Source organism: Scyliorhinus canicula, chromosome 9 (genome assembly GCF_902713615.1).
Source record: "Scyliorhinus canicula chromosome 9, sScyCan1.1, whole genome shotgun sequence".
Taxonomy (NCBI): domain Eukaryota; kingdom Metazoa; phylum Chordata; class Chondrichthyes; order Carcharhiniformes; family Scyliorhinidae; genus Scyliorhinus; species Scyliorhinus canicula.
In genome coordinates this window covers 146,300,792-146,319,549 of record NC_052154.1, presented here as the reverse complement: position 1 = coordinate 146,319,549, position 18,758 = coordinate 146,300,792, and the positions used below count along the sequence as shown (strand labels likewise).

Genomic DNA, 18,758 nt, shown 5'->3' with positions numbered 1-18,758 from the left:
AGGAACAGGCCCTTCAGCCCTCCAAGCCTGCACTGACCATTCTGCCCATCTAACCTAGAATCTTCTACCCTTCCGGGGTCTGTATCCCTCTCTTCCCATTCTATTCATGTATTTGTAAAGACGTCCCTTAAACGTTACTATCATACCTGTTTCCACCACCTCCTCCGGCAACGAGTTCCAGACACCCACTACCCTCTGTGTAAAAAAACTTCCCTCACACATCTCCTCTAAACTTTACCCCTTGCACCTTAACCTATGCCCCTTCGTAATTGACTCTTGCACCCCGGGAAAGCATCTGACTATCCACTCTGTGTATGCCCTCATAATTTTGTAGACTTCTATCAGTTCCCCCCTCAACCTCCATCGTTCCAATGAGAACAAACTGAGTTTATCCAACCTCTCCTCATATCTAATGCCCTCCATACCAGGCAACATCCTAGTAAACATCTTCTGTACCCTTTCCAAATCCTCCACATCTTCCTGGCAGTGTGGCGACCAGAAGTGAACATTATACTCCAAGTGTGGCCTAACTAAGGTTCTATACAACTGCAGCATGATTTGCCAATTTTTATACTCAATGCCCCGGCATGCTGTATGCCTTCTTGACTACCTTCTCCACCTGCGTTGCCACTTTCAGTGAACTGTGGAGCTGTACACCCAGATCCCTCTGCCTGTCAATACACTTAAGGGTTCGGCGATTTACAGTATATTTCCCACCTGTTTAAGACCTTCCAAAATGCATTATCTCACATTTGCCCGGAATACACTACACCTGCCATCTCTCCACCCAAGTCTCAAACCGATCTATGTCCTGCTGTATCCTCTGACAGCCCTCATCGCCAACCGCAATTCCACCAACCTTAGGGTCGCCCTCATACTTACTAATCAGACCAGTTTCATTTTCCTCCAAACCATTTATACAGACTACAAACATCAGCGGTCCCAGTACTGAGCCCTACGGAACACCACGAGTCACAGCCCTCAATTCAGAAAAGCACCTTTCCACTGCTACCCTCGGTCTTCTATGACCGAGTGAGTTCTGTATCCATCTTGCCAGCTCACCTCTGACCCCGTTTGACTTCACCTTCTGTCCCAGAATATTGTAAGCACACATTATCCAGCTATTGACTCACAGGATAGATAAAATAAGAAAGTCTTTAACTATTAAAAAATAAGTACATTATAAGGATTAATCAAGGAGGAGTTTAATCAGAGGCAGCACCCATTGTTGCGAAAGATTACATAATCCAGTTTTGAAGGGTATAAAAGAATTGGTTTCTCTAAAACAAATTAGGATTTTTGTAGAAGGGTTCAGAAGTATTTTGAATCCTCCAGTACATCTCCAGTTGTCAAGGTGTTTGATATCTTTAATTAGAAAGCTTTTTCTGTCCAGCTGCCTGGCAACCAAAACATTCAGGGATATAAGCTAAAACATTACTTTTGTTACAATCGCAACTGATGTTACTACTGGACGGTCAGATCCCAGAATGAAACCCTGGCTCGATAGACCGTGGGAGGGATTCTCCGTTCCACCAGCCCCGTTTTCATGCGCGACGCACCCTCGCCAGCAGTGGCATTCTCCGTTTCCGTAGCCAGCCAATGGGGTTTCTCATTGTGGGCCACCCCACGCCGTCAGGAAACGCACGGGCGTGGGTGCACTGCCGGCATTGTGGATGATCCCTCCGACAGAAAATCCCGCAGTATAACTTTAATTTTTTGTTTGGAGATAAGGCTAAACTGTGTTATGTATCCAAAAATATATCTCTGGTGGTAAAGAGTCATGCGGTGTGTAGCATTGTCAGCAGAGTGTGTGCAAGAACTTTGCAGTTCCATTGTATGTGCAACACTTCTTATTAAGCTTTGTGTTTTGAAAGAATCCAGAGTATGGCATGTCTGTCCCTTTTCTAACAAAGTAAAAGAGAAAACTGATGACGAAGATTGAGGCTGAAGAAAATCGCTGCAACAAAAAAATTAGTAATACGAAATAGTGGATCCGGCATTGAGAGCAAAACACCTCGTGAAGTTCAGCCACCAACGTCGAGGTTGAAAAAAACTTTCCGCTGCAACCATGAGTAAAGGAGGATGACAATTCAAGAAACCTGCTTGTCATTGAAGTGAGTAGAATCTGAGCTACAGGACCACGCACGTGGCAAAGCTAAATAAGATGCAGGTAATGGAGATTCAGAAGTCTTGCGATTCTGTACATGCCATTATTCTGGGGAAAGGTCGAACCACAGTCACGCTAAGAAAGAAAACTCTAATTGCTGGCTGGATAAAAGGGGATCGTTTGTGCCACGCCTTCGAAAAAATTGGAACGGAGGAAGTTGGTTGAAACGTAGCCCCTAGGAGCTGAGATCCAAAATGGCACGAAAAACTGGTGCCATGGATGAATTTGATGAAGACTATGAGATGAAGAACTCATATGAGGAAAGATTCCAATTATATCTCATTGGGAATCAAACAACAGATAACCTAATGGTTGCAACTTTTCTCATTTTAGTGTAAAACCTTTATGCTGCTACAAAATTTAGTTCACCGGGAACAAAACCAGGAAAAAAGTTCTACGTCGAGCTAATGAAACTTTTAGAGGGTCATTTCTCTCCCAGACTGTCTATTGGTTGCCGTAAGGTTTCAGTTCCACCACTGAAGGCAGGGAGGAAAGTGCAAGCATTTTACAGTCATAGAATCATAAAATCCTTACAATGCAGAAGGAGGCCATTCAGCCCATTGAGTCTGCACTGGCCCTCGGAAACAGCACCCTACTAAAGCCCATGCCTCCACCCTATCCGCGTAACCCAGTAACCCTACCTAATCTTTTGAACTCTAAGCCGCAATTTAGCATGGCCAATCCATCTAATCTGCACATCTTTGGACTGTGGGACGAAACCAGAGCACCCTAAGGAAACCCATGCAGACATGGGGAGAAAGTGCAAACTCCACACAGCCTGGAATTGAACCCGGATCCCTGGAGCTGTGATGCGGCAGTGCTAACCACTGTGCCACGATGCCGCCAGTACGTAAAGTTGTAGTGACTTTAAGAAAGTTAGAAGTACTTGGTGATACTTTTTATTTTGAAAATCTTTTTATTGGCTTTTCTCATATTTATAAACAGTTGTTATTTATATACATTACATTTTTCTCCTTTGGTTCTTCATCTTTCTTTTTCCTGGCTTACTCCTCGTTGCTGGTCTCGAACAAGTTTTGGAACAGGCCGACGAACTGCCCCCAAGTATCCAGGAAGCCTTCCTCTGACCCTCGGATGGCTACTTAATCTTCTCCAGGTGGAGAAATTCCGAGAGGTCAGCGAGCCAGTCTGAAGCTTTGGGTGGTGCTGCCGATCGCCAGCCAAGCAGGATTCTCCGGCGTGTGATTAGGGAAGCGAAAGCGAGGGCGTTGGGCCCCTTCCTGTGTGTAGCTCTGGCTGCTCCGATACCCCGAAGATTGCCACTATTGGGCATGGCTTCACCCTCACCCCCACAACCTTGGCCATTGCCTCGGAGAAGGCTGTCCAGAACCCAGCCAGATGGGGGCAAGCCCAAAACATGTGGATGTGTTTGGCTGGGCCCCACTGGCACCGTTCACATTTGTCCTCCACCTCCGGGAAGAAGCTGCTCATTCTGGTTCTAGTCAGGTGCGCTCTGTGCACCACTTTGAGCTGCATTAGGCTTAGCCTTGCACAGGAGGAGGTGGAGTTCACCCTGCTCAGTGCTTCGATCCAGAGTCCCCATCCTATCTCTGTCCCCAGTTCGTCCTCCCATTTTTGTCTGGTCTCGTCCAGTGGTGTTCGGGCTCTGTCCAGTAGCTGTCCATATATTTACCCACATAGCCACCCCTTCTCGCTGCTTGTGCCTATCAGGTCCTCTAGTAGTGTGCTTTCTGGAGCCCCGGGGTACCCTACTGTCTCTTTGCGGAGGAAGTGCTTCATTTGGAGGTGTCTCAATTCCTGTCCTCTTGCTAGTTTCCACTTCCTCGTCATCCAGTGTTGCCAGTCTGCACCCTACGTAGAAGTCCCCGACCGTCAGTGTGCCCCTGTCCCGCCTCCATCTCTTGAAGATGGTATCGAGCATGGCTGGGGGGGGCAATCTGTGATTGCCGCAGATGGGGGCGATAAGGGGCATTTTGGTTATCCCGAAGTGCTGTCTCAACTGGGTGCACGTTCTCAGCGTGGCCGCTACCACTGGGCTCGTTGTGTACCTTGTTGAGGAGGGTGGGAGTGCTACTGTGGCCAGGTCCCGGAGGGTTGTTACTTTACAGGATGCCTCCTCCATTTGTACCCAATCTGTGTTGGGTTCTTGTACCCATCCCCTCACTTTTCCTGCCGTTGCTGCCCAGTGGTAGTATTGTAGGTTCGGTAGAGCTAGGCCCCCTCTTACTTTCCCTCTTTTCAGTGTCGGTTTGGGAATTCTTGGGTTCTTGCCCCCCCCCCCCCCCCCCCCCCCCACACACACACACAAATGCCATTATTAGCCTGTCTATGTTTTGGAAAAAGGCCTTGGGGATGAAGATCGGGATGGATCTAAACAGGAAGAGAAACCTTGGCAGTACGTTCACCTTGATCGTCTGCACTCTCCCCGCCAGGGAGAGTGGGAGTGAGCCCCACCTTTGAAGGCCTTTTCTAACTTCCTCCAACAGGCTGGTCAGGTTCCACTTGTGGATCTGTGTCCAGTCTCTGGCTATTTGGATGCCCAGGTAGCGGAATCTGTTCTGGGCTGTTTTGAACGGGAGCCCGTCCAGCTCTCTCCCTCTCCAGTTTTGGTTCACTGTGAATGTCTCGCTTTTGCCCAGGTTAAGTTTGCAGCCCGAGAAGGTTCCAAACTCTTTCAGTATTTGCAGTATTGCCATCAGTCCCTCCTGTGGCTTCAAGACATAGAGGAGCAGGTCAACTGCATAGAGTGAGACTCTGTGCTCTCTGTCTCCTCTCCGGATTCCCTTCCAGCTTTTTGCGTCCCGCAGGGCTATCGCCAGAGATTTGATGGCTAGCGTGGACAAGGGTGGGGACAGGGGGCAACCCTGACTTGGTCCTCTCTGCAGCTGGAGGTATTCAGAGCTGGTGGTGTTAGTTCGGACACTCGCTTTGGGAGCATTGTACAGGAACCTCACCCAGGCGGTGAATCCCGCTCCTCGCCCAAACCGTTCCAGTACCTCGTGGAGGTATCTCCATTCGACACTGTCAAAGGCCTTTTCTGCGTCCAGGGAGATGATCACATCTGGTGTTCGCTCCCTGGGGGGGATCATTATCACATTCAGCAGCCGCCTGATGTATGCTGTGAGCTGCCTACCCTTGACAACGCCCGTTTGGTCCTCTGCGACCATCTCTGGTACTCGGCCCTCCAGCCTTTTGGCTTTGCGAGGACCTTTGCGAGTATTTTCGCATCCATGTTCAGCATTGAAATAGGTCTGTATGATCCACATTCCGCCAGGTCTTTATTTTTATTGGGTATTAGTGAAATTGTGGCCTGCTCTAACGTTGGGGGCAGGGTTCCCCCTGCCAGTGAGTCCGCAAACATGTCCCTTTGGTGTGGGGCCAGGACTGCTGCAAAGTTTTTGTAGAAGTCCGCCGGGAACCTGTCGGGTCCCGGTGCCTTCCCTGCCTGCATGGAGCTGGTGCTCTCCATGATTTCTCCCAGGTCTATTGGTGCTTGCAGCTCCCCCCGTCTGTCTTTCCCCACCACTGGTAGTTCCAGTCTGTCTAGGAACTGTTTCATTCCTGCATCCCCGTCGGGGGGGCTCGGAGGTGTACAGTCACGAATGCCCAATCGACCTCCTTTGGCTCTGTTACCAGTCTGCCTTTGCTATCCTTAACCTGCGCTATTTCCCTTGTGGCTGCCTGCTTTCTCAGCTGGTGAGCCAATAGGCGGCCAGCCTTGTCTCCTGTTCGTAGAAGGTCCCCCGTATCTGGCAGAGTTGGTACACTGTTTTCCATTTGCAGCTTTTTCCTCTCCACCAGCAGCTCTATGGTTGGGCCTCGGAGTACTTTCTATCGACTACTTGGTGATACTTTACGTGAAAGGCTGGTTTGTTGACTCCGCAGTGAGCTACTCAGAGGAAGCTACTCACTGTAAGTGATTTAACTCTAAAAGCTGCTCTGGAAGTTGCCACATCTATGGAGTTAGCAATGAGAGAAGCTTCATAGATAGGGGCTGGAGCAAAGATCCACAAAATGGATACCACAAGGAACAAGGCTGCAAGGTGCAACCATGTCACCAGTGTACACAGGTTGGACACTCTGTGATGGAATGCTGGAGTAGAACAAATAAATGCAGGAACTTTGAAAATAAGGTCATATTACAAAGGCTTCTTGGGCTCTGATAACATTTCCAACACCAAGAATGTGCAAGAAAAAACACATCTTAACAGACTAGTCATGTCTATAAATTAGTGGACAAAGTTCAAGATCACTCAGAAGACAATGTACCAGAACTAGTATGGGAGCTGAAGCAAGGTATTTTGTCAATGTGGGGCGGTCAATAACATTTAATCAAAATGTAAGTGGATATGAGAAGATTGGTATTGTTAATACCTGAAACTATTTATGATCAAAAACTAAAGCATTTGCCTTTAAAACTGTCAAATGTAATCGTAAGGACATACACTGAAGAGGTCTTACCATTAAAAGGAAGCACTGTGATAAAAGTAGAAGCAAAAGGACAGATGGTGAAGTTGCCTCTTCACGTTGTCTGTGGAAACTTTCCTGCTTCATTTGGTAGAGCATGGTTAGCAAGGATTAGACTTAACTGGGAAAAAGTAGACTCAAAGAGCAACTTGCAACAACCTCTTGAGAAGTATGAGAAGGTGTTCATAGATTCACTAGACTCTATGACTGGAGTTGAAGTGCACTTAAAAATCAAGGCAAACAATATACCGAAATGTCTCAAAGGTAGAACCTTGCCATATGCTATTAGGCCAAAAGTTGAAGAACTAGAAAGACTCGGCTAAACAGGGGTCATTGAACCAGCTGTTACGAGTGATTGGGCAACAACAATGGTTCCTGTATTGAAACATAATGGCTCAGTAAGAAAATGTGGAGATTTTAAAACAACTATTAATCCATTATTGTGCACAGATCATTATCTACTGCTGCTGATTGAAGACGTGTTTAATGGACTTTCTGGAGGGCTGAAATTCAGTAAACTTGATCTTTCACAGGCATATCTGCAGATGAATGTGGGTGCAGGATCACAGCCGCTATTTGCCATTGTGATGCACAAAGGTTTATTTTGTTACAGAAGACTTTCTTTTGGAATGTCGTCTGCACTTGCTCGTTTTCAGAGATCCAGTGATCAAATTCTAAGTGGGCTGAATGTGGTACAATGTTATTTAGATGGCATATTCATCACTGATTCAAGTGAAGAGGAACACTTAAATAATTTGAAAGTGACTCTGAAGTGTTTACAGAGCCACGATCTTACAGCTAAAAAGGAAAAGAGTAACTTTTTCAAGTCATCCATAAATTACCTGGGTCATATCATCAATAAAGATGATTTACAAAGGAACCAAAGAAGATGGTAGCAATCTTAGAAGCACCACATCCTCAAAATTTGACACTTTCAAGGTTGTTTTTAGGATTGATCAATTATTATGGTAAATTCATGCTAAACCTAGCTACACGATTGAAGCCTTTGCAGACTTTTCTATGTGCCAAACAGGCATGGCACTGGTCAGAAGAATGCAAAAGTGCATGAGGTACAAGGTGCCTTACAGAAGTCAGAGCTGTTGGTTCATTATAATCCCAAACTGAGGTTACAACTTGTTTGCGATGCATCACCCTATGTGGTTGGAGCAGTTGTCTTACACATAATGCCTTCATGAGAGCAACAACTGATAGCATTTGCTTCACAAATGAATTACGCTCAGCTATAAAAAGTGGCTTTGAGCATTATTTTCAGGGTAAGAAGGTTCCACCACTACCTTTATGGATTTCATTTTACTCTTTTGATGGATCATTAACCGTTGACGATAATCTTTGGGCCATATAACGGTATTCCTTCTTTGACTGCCAGTAGATTACAAAGATGGTCTTTCACATTGTTGGCACACACATACGATATCAAATATCGCAATGCAGAGCAACATGCAAAAACTGATGCTTTGTCTAGAATGCCACTGCAAATCAAGTAGGCATCTGAAGAACATTGCATCCTGTATTTCTCACTATAGAGAACAATCTCTCCCTCAATGCCGGCAAAACTAAAGAGCTGGTCATTGACTTCAGGAAGCAAAGTACTGTACACATCCCTGTCAGCATCAACAGGTCTGAGGTGGAGATGGTTAACAGTTTCAATTCCTAGGTGTGCACATCATCAAAAATCTGTCCTAGTCCACCCACACCGACGCTACCACCAAGACAGCACAACAGCGCCTTTACTTCCTCAGGAAACTAAGGAAATGTGGCATGTCCACACTGACTCGAATTAACTTTTACAGATGCACCACAGAAAGCATCATATCTGGCTGTATCAAGCCTGGTATGGCAACTGCTCGGCCCAAGACCACAAGAAACTTCAGAGAGTCATGAACACAGCCCGGTCCATCACACGAACCCGCGTCCCAACCATTGACTCTATCTATACCTCCTGCTGCCTGGGGAAAGCGGGCAGCATAATCAAAGATCCCTCCCACCCAGCTTACTCACATTTCCAACTTCTTCCATCGGGCAGGAGATACAAAAGTCTGAGTACATGCAAAAACAGATTCAAAATCAGCTTCTTCCCCGCTGTTACCAGACTCCTAAACGTCCTTCTTATGGATTGACCTGATTAATACTACACTCATGTATGCTTCACCTGATGCCAGTGTCTATGTATTTACAGTGCGGACCTTGAGTTGCCCTATGTGGTGAATCATAATAGCATAATTCACACTGTTATCACACATGTTGTACCATGCCTCTGTACGCTCGGCACACGAGCAGTTGCGCGGCTCTGCCCCTAGGGGGAGGTTTACTGGGAATGTACGGAAGTTTGTACTGGGCTCCACCCTTGGCTCCGCCCATGACTCCCCCCCCCCACTGGTTGTATAAAGCTTGGCAGTCGGAGCCTGCCTGCCAGTTCATCTAGAGTTCATCTCGTCACAGGCAGGCTCTGTTGTAAGACGATTAAAACCACTGTTCACTTCTTTTTTTTAAAATAAATTTAGATTAGCCAATTATTTTTTCCAATTAAGGGGCAATTTAGCGTGGCCAATCCACCTACTCTGCACATTTTTGGGTTGTGGGGGCGAAACCCACGCAGACACCGGGAGAATGTGCAAACTCAACACGGACAGTGACCCAGAGCCGGGATCGAACCTGGGACCTCAGAGCCGTGAGGTGGTTGTGCTAACCACTAGGCCACCGTGCTGCCCAACCACTGTTCACTTCTAACCACGTGTCGCGGAATTGATGGTCTCATCAATTTAATCGTCTTAAGAAACAGTAAGGAACGACGATGGAATCAGCCCTCAAGCCTGATTGACTGGAACTCGACCCACAGGATGCAGAGGCGAAATAAATCTTTTCACATTGGCTCCGATGTTTTAAGGCCTACCTGGCTGAAGCAAGCTCCACAGAAACGACGGAGGAGCAGAAACTCAGCATACTGCACGCAAGGGTGAGCCATCGTATATCTACTCAGTTAAATTGTACCGGCTCATATACAGAGGTCCTGGCCCTACCCGACAAAATGTACGTGAGGCCCGTCAATGAGGTCTACGCGCGCCACGTTTTTACTACTCGCAGCCAGCGCCCCACAGAATCGCTAGAAGAATTTCGAAGAGATTTAAAAGCCTTATCCCGGGACTGTAATTACCAGGCAGTAAATGCTGCTGAACATAGAGAACTTGCTGTCCACGATGTCTTTGTTGCAGGCCTTAGATCGAATTACGTGCGCCAGCGACTGCTGGAGAAAGGGGTTCAAAATTTAGAAGATACTGTTGAACTCGCTACAACTATGGAGGTCTCGTTTCATAGCCTCACCTCATTTCCTGCAGACTCCGCGACCCCGTCATGGGCCCCTGACCAGCAACTACCCCAGGCCTGCACCGTGCGGCCGCCCAGCTACCATGCTGCCCCAGCCTGCCACTTTTGTGGCCAGTCCCAGCACCCACGGCAGCACTGCCCGGACCGCAATGCGACCTGCAGCAGTTGCGGGCGAAAAGGTCACTACGCCAGAGTGTGTCTGGCAAGGAAGGCCCCAGCTCTTAACGCTCCCACAGCACAAAGCAACTGCTCTCTGCAGTCGCAGGCCCACAGGCCCCGGAACGCTGCGGCCTATACCCCGACTCCGCCTCCGCCCTCCACATGAGATCCATGGGGGCCGCCAGCTTGGTGGACCCCCACCACGCGGCCAACCACGTGCGACTCATGGGGGCCGCCTTCTTGGACGCCATCTTCCTCGCCGCCTGCCACGTGCGATCCATGGGGCGGCCATTTTGGGCTCCATCCTCTCCAAACTCAGAAAATTTGATTGAAGACTGCGACATCAGCGGGCACTCATCGCAGGGCCACCCTAGCGCAGCCGACCGAGCCGCCGACTACCCACAACTCAACGCAGTCACACTGGACCAATCGTGCCCAAAACATCTCCACAACTCTATGACGACGGTCCAAATCAACGGGTACAGTAAACCGTGCCTTTTCGACTCCGGGAGCACCGAAAGCTTCGTACACCCAGATCTGGTCAGACGCTGTTCGCTCCCTCTTTTTCCTGCACGGCAAACTATCTCCCTCGCTTAGGGTTCCCACTCTGTCCACATCCAAGGATGCACCGTCGCGACTCTAACGATCCAAGGCACTAGTTACTCTAATTTTCAACCATACGTCCTGCCCGAACTCTGCGCCCCACTCTTACTGGGACTCGATTTTCAGTGCAATCTCACCCTCAGCTTCGGCGGACCTCTACCCCCACTCACTATCTGCAGCCTAGCCATGCTGCAAATCCCCCCCCCTCCTCTCTTTGCCAATCTCACTCCGGACTGTAAACCCGTAGTCACTCGCAGCAGGCGGTACAGCCTACAGGACAGGGTGTTCATTCGAACCGAGGTCCAGAGGCTCCTACGTGAGGGGATCATAGAGGCCAGTAACAGTCCCTGGAGAGCTCAGGTGGTGGTCGTCAAGACCGGGGGAAAATTCCGCATGGTCGTAGACTATAGTCAGACTATTAATCGGTTTACGCTCCTCGACGCGTACCCCCTCTCCAGGATTGCAGACATGTTGAATCAGATAGCCCAGTATCGGATTTTCTCCATGGTGGATCTGAAGTCTGCATGCCACCAGCTTCCAATCCGCCCGGAGGACCGCCACTCACGGCGTTCGAGGTCGATGGCCGCCTCTTCCATTTCCTCCGGGTCCCCTTTGGCGTCACAAATGGGGTCTCAGTGTTCCAACGAGCAATGGACCGAATGGTGGACCAGTACGGGCTGCGGGCCACGTTTCCGTACTTGGACAACGTCACCATCTGCGGCTATGACCAGCAGGACCACGATGCCAACCTCAATCGATTTCTCCAGACGGCCCAGAAACTGAATCTCACGTACAACAAGGAGAAATGCATTTTCCGCACAACCAGACTAGCCATCCTTGGCCATGTCGTGGAAAACGGAGTCCTGGGCCCCGACCCGGACCGTATGCGCCCCCTCTTAGAACTCCCTCTCCCTCATTGTCCCAGGGCCCTCAAACAGTGCCTGGGGTTCTTTTTAATTATGCCCAGTGGCTCCCTCAGTATGCGGACAAAGCCCGCCCGCTATTTAAGGCCACACTTTTTCCCCTGTCAGCTGAGGCCCGTCAGGCCTTCAACTCCATCAAGGAGGACATCGCCAAGGCTGCCATGCGGGCGGTGGATGAATCCGTTCCTTTCCAGGTTGAGAGCAATGCCTCAGAGGTCGCTCTTGCAGCCACACTAAATCAGGCAGGGAGACCAGTCGCATTTTTCTCCCAAACCCTCTCCGCTTCGGAACTTCGTCACACCTTCGATCGAAAAGGAAGCACAAGCTATTGTGGAGGCTATTCGTCACTGGAGGCACTACCTCACAGGTAGAAGGTTCACCCTCATCACCGACCAAAGATCGGTTGCCTTCATGTTCGACAACTCACAAAGGGGCAAAATTAAAAATGACAAAATTCTGAGGTGGAGGATCAAGCTCTCCACCTACAAATACGATATTATGTATCGACCGGGGAAGCTCAACGAGCCCCCAGATCCCCTGTCCCGCGGCATGTGCGCCAGGACCGCTTAAAAGCCATCCACAATTACTTCTGCCACCCGGGGGTCACCCGGCTTGCCCACTACATTAAAGCCCGACATTTGCCTTTCTCCACCGAGGAGGTAAAAGCCGTCACCAGGGATTGCCCGATCTGCGCGGAGTGCAAACCACACTTCTACAGACCAGACAGGGCCCACCTGATCAAGGCTTCTAGGCCCTTTGAACGCCTCGCTATCGATTTCAAAGGGCCACTCCCCTCGACTAACCGGAATGTGTACTTCCTAAATGTCATCAACGAGTTCTCCCGATTCCCTTTTGCTATCCCGTGCCCCGACATGACCTCCCACACAGTCATTAGGGCCCTGCATAGTATCTTCACCCTGTTTGGTTTCCCCAGCTATGTACACAGCGACCGGGGTTCGTTCTTCATGAGCGATGAGCTGCGTCAGTACCTGCTCGACAAGGGCATCGCCTTGAGCAGGACTACCAGCTACAACCCCAGGGGGAACGGGCAGGTGGAGAGGGAGAATGCGACGGTCTGGAAGACCATCCTACTGACCCTCCGGTCCAGGAATCTCCCGATCTCCCATTGGCAAGAAGTCCTCCCAGATGCGCTCCACGCTATTAGGTCCCTCTTGTGTACCGCCACCAATCAGACCCCTCACGAGCGGCTCTTTATCTTTTCCAGGGGTATTACCACGGGGGTTGCGCTCCCAGCATGGTTGAAGACACCGGGCCCAGTGCTCCTCAGGAAGCACGTCAGGGCACACAAAACTGACGCGCTTGTGGAAAAAGTGCTCCTACTACACCCGAACCCCCAATACACCTTCGTAGAGTTCCCTGACGGCCGTCAGGACACTGTATCCCTTCAGGACCTAGCGTCTGCAGGATCAAACCCCACCACTACCACCGCCGAGGTACCCCTCACACTACATCCCACCCAACTCACAGCGCCCCACGCCCCCGCGCCTACCAGTTCGCTGCACATGTTCCGCGCGCCCGCACCCGCAAGCTCTCAGCGCCCCCACTCCCCAGTCGAACCAGACGGGTACGAAGCTCAGACAGAATCACCCCCGGAGTCCGCCATCGTACCCCAACCGACCGTGATCATCCAGCCACCAGAAGAGACTGCAACCCCGGTGCTCCGCCGATCACAACAGACAACTCGATCACCAGGCAGGCTCAATCTGTAAACCAACAACCCCTGTAGATTTGATTTCTTTACAGGGGGTGAATGTGGTGAATCATAATAGCATAATTCACACTGTCATCACACATGTTGTACCATGCCTCTGTAAGCTCGGCACACGAATAGTTGCGCGGCTCTGATCCTAGGGGGAGGTGTACTGGGAATGTATGGAAGTTTGTACTGGGCTCCACCCTTGGCTCCGCCCATGACCCCTCCCCCCCACTGGTTGTATAAAGCTTGGCAGTCGGAGCCTGCCTGCCAGTTCATCTAGAGTTCATCTCATCACAGGCAAGCTCTGTTGTAAGACGATTAAAACCACTGTTCACTTCTAACCACGTGTCGTGTGAATTGATGGTCTCATCACCCTATTATGTATTTTCTTTTCTTTTCACGTACAAAATGATCTGTTTGAGCTGCTTGCAGAAAAATACTTTTCACTGTACCTTGGTGCATGTGACAATAAACAAATCCAAATCATGCATGGATAATGTACCTGTAACTTCATCTCAAGTTCAGAGGTGCACAAGAACTGATCCAGTGATGGAAAGGTGATGGACTTGGTCCAAAAAGGAACGCTGTCAGACATGCATAGGGAAAATCCAGACTTCATTCCTTACATCACAGGACCACTTGAGTTGACAATGCAGAGTGGAGTCTAATCATGGGGAATCCTTGTGATTATTCTTCTGTGCTTGCGTAGTAAAGTCCTTGATCAACTACATGAAGGACATCCTGGCGTAGTGAGGATGAAGGAACTGACAAGCAGTTATTTTTGGTGGCCAGGGTTAGATGTTCAAATTGAAGAGAAAGTAAGGCAATGCCAATCCTATGCAAAACTAAGGAACACTCCACAATTGCCACCATTACATCAGTGGGAATGGCCGACACAGCCATGGCAGAGAATACACACAGACTGTCCAGTGGAGTGTCATACATTCTCAGTGATTGTAGATGCACAGTCTAAGTGGCTGGATGTCGTGATCATGAAGTCAATGACGACTGAGCAGACTATTGAGAAACTAGACAAAATATTCACAATATTTGGAACCCATGGCAGATTGTAAGTGACAATGGTACTCAATTCATAGGAGTTGAGGACTACCTGAGTGGCAAGGTATACACCATATCAAGTCAACTCCTTTTTCATCCTGCAACAAATGGATTGACCAAGGGTTTTGTTCAACCTTTGAAACATTCTCTCAAAGCTTTGATGGACCAGAGGACATTGACAAGAAGAACAAACTCAATCCTAATGTCTTATCGGAACACTGCACAAGCAACAACACAGAGTTCACCAACAATGCTGTTATTCAAAAGGAAACTATGAACACAGTTTGATTTGTTAACTCCACATGGTACTTCAGGGATTGTCAAATGACAGCAACAAGTGCAAATTGCTTCGGAGAGAGCAAACCTCTAAAAAGCGAGTATTCAACTAGGGAGAACGGATTCTAGGCACCATGAAATAGGTACCTGCTATGATCCCAGCAAAGACAGGCCCAATTTCATACACTATACAAATGGATGACAAATGAGCTTGGCGACATCATGCTGATCAACTGCTAGTTTCACGAAATGAAATTACCAAGACTTCCAGTTATTTGTTTGCCATCTGATCAGATGTTTCTATTCCCTCCCTTACAAGTCTTTTGCCCTCAATACCTTTCTTTCCCGAGATATTTCTATCTTTCCTCCCTTTGACATGCAATCCTACATTTCAGTCCCTCCCCCCATCATTATCATCCAATCCTTTCTCATGTATCTCATCTCATTAATTTTCCTTTCACTCCTCTTACTTCTCTGTCCCACTTATTGGCTCTATGGTGCCATTCATTCTCCCTTTTCCTCTTTCCCTTCTTCGTTTTCACTCCTTTAATCAATTTTCCTTTCCCTCCCTTTTATTATCTCAATTCCTTTTTCATAGAAACATAGAAAATGGGAGGAGGAGTAGGCCATTCGGCCCTTCGAGCCTGCTCCGCCATTCGCTGTGATCATGGCTGATCATTCAACTCAATAGGCTGTTCCCGCATTCCCCCTTTCCTTGCCCCTTCACTTCCTATTTCCTTCTTTCATCCCTGTCTCTCCTTTATTCCTTTGGTCCTTCACTTTTTCTCTCACCTCATCCTTCTCATCGCTTATTGCTTAAGTTACCAGCAAAAAACTTTGTCTTGTAAATCTGGCTAATACTTCCACTCCAGGCAACCCGATCTGACCTCCTATATGTTGCAAAAATGGGTAATGCTGGACATGTATGTATGTAGCAGTGCCACTAAAGGTCTGCTCCCGGTGTCACCTGTAATGGTGGCACTATTGCCTCTTAGTCACATGGTTAAGGCTTCAAATCCCACTCCAGGACCTGAGCACAAATGTTCATACTGACACTCCAGTGCAGTACTGAGGGAGTCCTCAACTGTCGGAAGTGCTGCCCTTCAAATGAGACATTTAACCAAGGTCCCATTTGCCTGCTCAGCTGGATGTAGAAGATCGCATGGCACTGTTTCGAAGATGATCAGGGGAGGTATCCCTGGTGCCCTGGTCAATGTTTATCTCTCAGTCAACATCATAAAAACAGGTCATGATCACAATGCAAGGGCAGCACGGTGGCACAGTGGTTAGCATTGTTGCCTACGGCGCTGAGGACCCGGGTTCGAATCCCGGCCCTGGGTCACAGTCCGCGTGGAGTTTGCACATTCTCCCCGTGTCTGCGTGGGTTTCGCCCCCACAACCCAAAAAAGATGTGCAGGATAGGTGGATTGGCCACACTAAATTGCCCCTTAATTGGAAAAAATAATTGGGTACGCTAAATTTATTTTAAAAAAATGATCACAATGCCGTTTTTGGGAGTATGCTGTACGCAAATGCACTTGTGTTTCCTAAATTACAACAGTGAGTATACTGCAAAATAGTACTTCATTGGCTGTAAGCCACTTTGAGATGACAAAAGGTGCTCTATAAAATTAAGTCTTTCTTTCTTTACCGTGTCAGAGCTGTGCAAAAGCACATTCAGGTTGACATTTATTAGCGAGTGATGCAATGTAAGGAAATCTATCTATTTTATCGTGGTTTATTGCTTCCCCTACTTGTCTGCAGCCCTCCTCTCTGGCCAAGTAACAAAAATCCATCTAGCATTCCAACTGGTTATCTCTGTACTTAATATTCTCACAGCCACCACTGAAAATAAAGTTACAGGTGTCATAGTCATAATCTGTCATTTATTTATTGAATTTACAAAGACGTTTTTATGCTTGCACTATTTCCCCCAGGCATTTTTTCAAATTTTTAATAAATCTGATCAAGAAACCCACCCCTGAAAAACAGTTGAATATTAGTTCATTGCACTGAATTATTACCTTGGCAAACGCTGTGAAGAGGGAAATTTGCTGATCTCTTTAATATATTCTTGCACTAAAGCATCTTCTAGACTGCTGCATTGCGATCTCAGAGACTCGGTATATGGCACGCTGCCTCTGGCTGTGGTCGCAGATGTCTTGCTACTAGATGTGCTTGCACTCTTTGGCCTCTGACTTTTACCCATCTCGTATCTAGAAGTAAAGAAGGAGAGTTGATATACTCCAAAGACATTGCTCGAAGTGATAAAAACAAACACACACAACAGTGAGACCAAATACAAATCCTGTGATTTGCCACCTTCATTCATTATCATTATGGGATGATTTAACAAGCCTTTGTTTCAATAATTAAGTCGGAGCCTGAGTCAATAGAGTTTCAAGAAAAACTGCCAGCCATTTGTGTTTAAACAGAAAATTTGGGGAATATGTTGTGAATTTAGAATATCTGATACCCACCATTTCAAATCCTGCAAGACCTGTTTTTATGTTTAGAATTTCATGCTAACGTTTCCACATTCTCAGTTATTTTAAATCTTAACTAGCTTTTCTTCATTATTCATTCCTGGGATGTGGGCATCGCTGGTAAAGCCAGTACTTATTGCCCATCACAAATTGTCCCTTGAGAAGGTGGTGGTGAGCCACCTTCTTGAACCGCTGCAGTTCATGTAGTACAGATACTCCCAAAATGTATTTTTTAAATAATTCATTCTTCGAATATAGCCAATACTGACACGGTTAGTATTTATTGCTCATCCACCTTTTCTCTTGAGAAGGTGGTGGTGAGCTTACTTCTTGAACCATTCCAGTCCATGCAGCTAAGGTACTCCCACAGTATTGCTAGGTAAGGAGCACCTTTAAAGCAGTGATGATGAGAAAACTGAAGTCAGGATGGTATGGGATTTGGAGACAGAGTTCCCATTCACCTGTTGACTATTTTAGCTGGTGCAGGGTACAGGTTCGGGCGAGGCTGTTGAAGAAACCTGGATACTTAATGCAGTGGATAGTACACACTGCAGCAGTGTGGCAATTATGTTTTTCTAGAGATTCAGTTTAGGCGTTGAACTGCTTTGTCTTGGGTGGTGTCAAAAAGGGCAGCACGGTAGCATTGTGGATAGCACAATTGCTTCACAGCTCCAGGGTCCCAGGTTCGATTCCGGCTTGGGTCACTGTCTGTGTGGAGTCTGCACATCCTCCCCGTGTGTGCGTGGGTTTCCTCCGGGTGCTCCGGTTTCCTCCCACAGTCCAAAGATGTGCGGGTTAGGTGGATTGGCCATGATAAATTGCCCTTAGTGTCCAAAATTGCCCTTAGTGTTGGGTGGGGTTACTGGGTTATGGGGATAGGGTGGAGGTGTTAACCTCGGGTAGGGTGCTCTTTCCAAGAGCCAGTGCAGACTCGATGGGCCGAATGGCCTCCTTCTGCACTGTAAATTCTATGATCTATGAAACCTCTTGAGTGTTGTTGCAGCTACACCCATCCGGTCAAATGAAAATTATTCCATCATACTCATGGATTCATCCTTGTAAGTGGTGCAGATCTTTGGGGAATTTGGATGTGAGCCTCTCACTGTTAAATGTCTAGCCTCTGACCTGTTCAAGAGCTGTAGCATTTATATGGTCAGTTTGCATTTCTGGTTAATGGTGGCTTCCAGGATATTGATGCTGAGGGACTCAGTGATAGTAATAATGTGATGGCAAACACCACTGAGGTGGTTAGGCTTTCTAGATGGAGGTGCTCATTGCCTGACATTTAACTACAAGTCCCATGTACGTTACACATAGCTTAAGTATAGTCTTGTGTGCGCAGGCATGGACTACTTCATTATCTGAGGAATTGAAAATGGAGATGAACACTCAATTGTCAGTGAACAGCCCCACATCTGCCCTTATTTTTAAAAATAAATTTAGAGTACTCAATTAATTTTTTCCAATTAAGGGGCAATTTAGCGTGGCTAATCCACCTAGCCTGCACATCTTTGGGTTGTGGGGACGAAACCCGCGCAAACACAGGGAGAATGTGCAAACTCCACACGGACAGTGACCCA

At 47.8% G+C, this 18,758-nt stretch overlaps 1 protein-coding gene across 1 annotated transcript in view; it reads right to left on the bottom strand.

The window, feature by feature from the left end:
- Positions 1 to 18,758, bottom strand: part of LOC119971775 (doublecortin domain-containing protein 1-like) — a 695,221-nt gene that overhangs the window by 595,353 nt on the left and 81,110 nt on the right. Inside the window, exon 2 of the mRNA XM_038807879.1 lies at positions 16,717 to 16,908. Coding sequence (XP_038663807.1) covers positions 16,717 to 16,901 — 185 coding nt within the window. The 5' untranslated portion in view covers positions 16,902 to 16,908. The remainder of the gene's footprint in view (positions 1 to 16,716; positions 16,909 to 18,758) is intronic.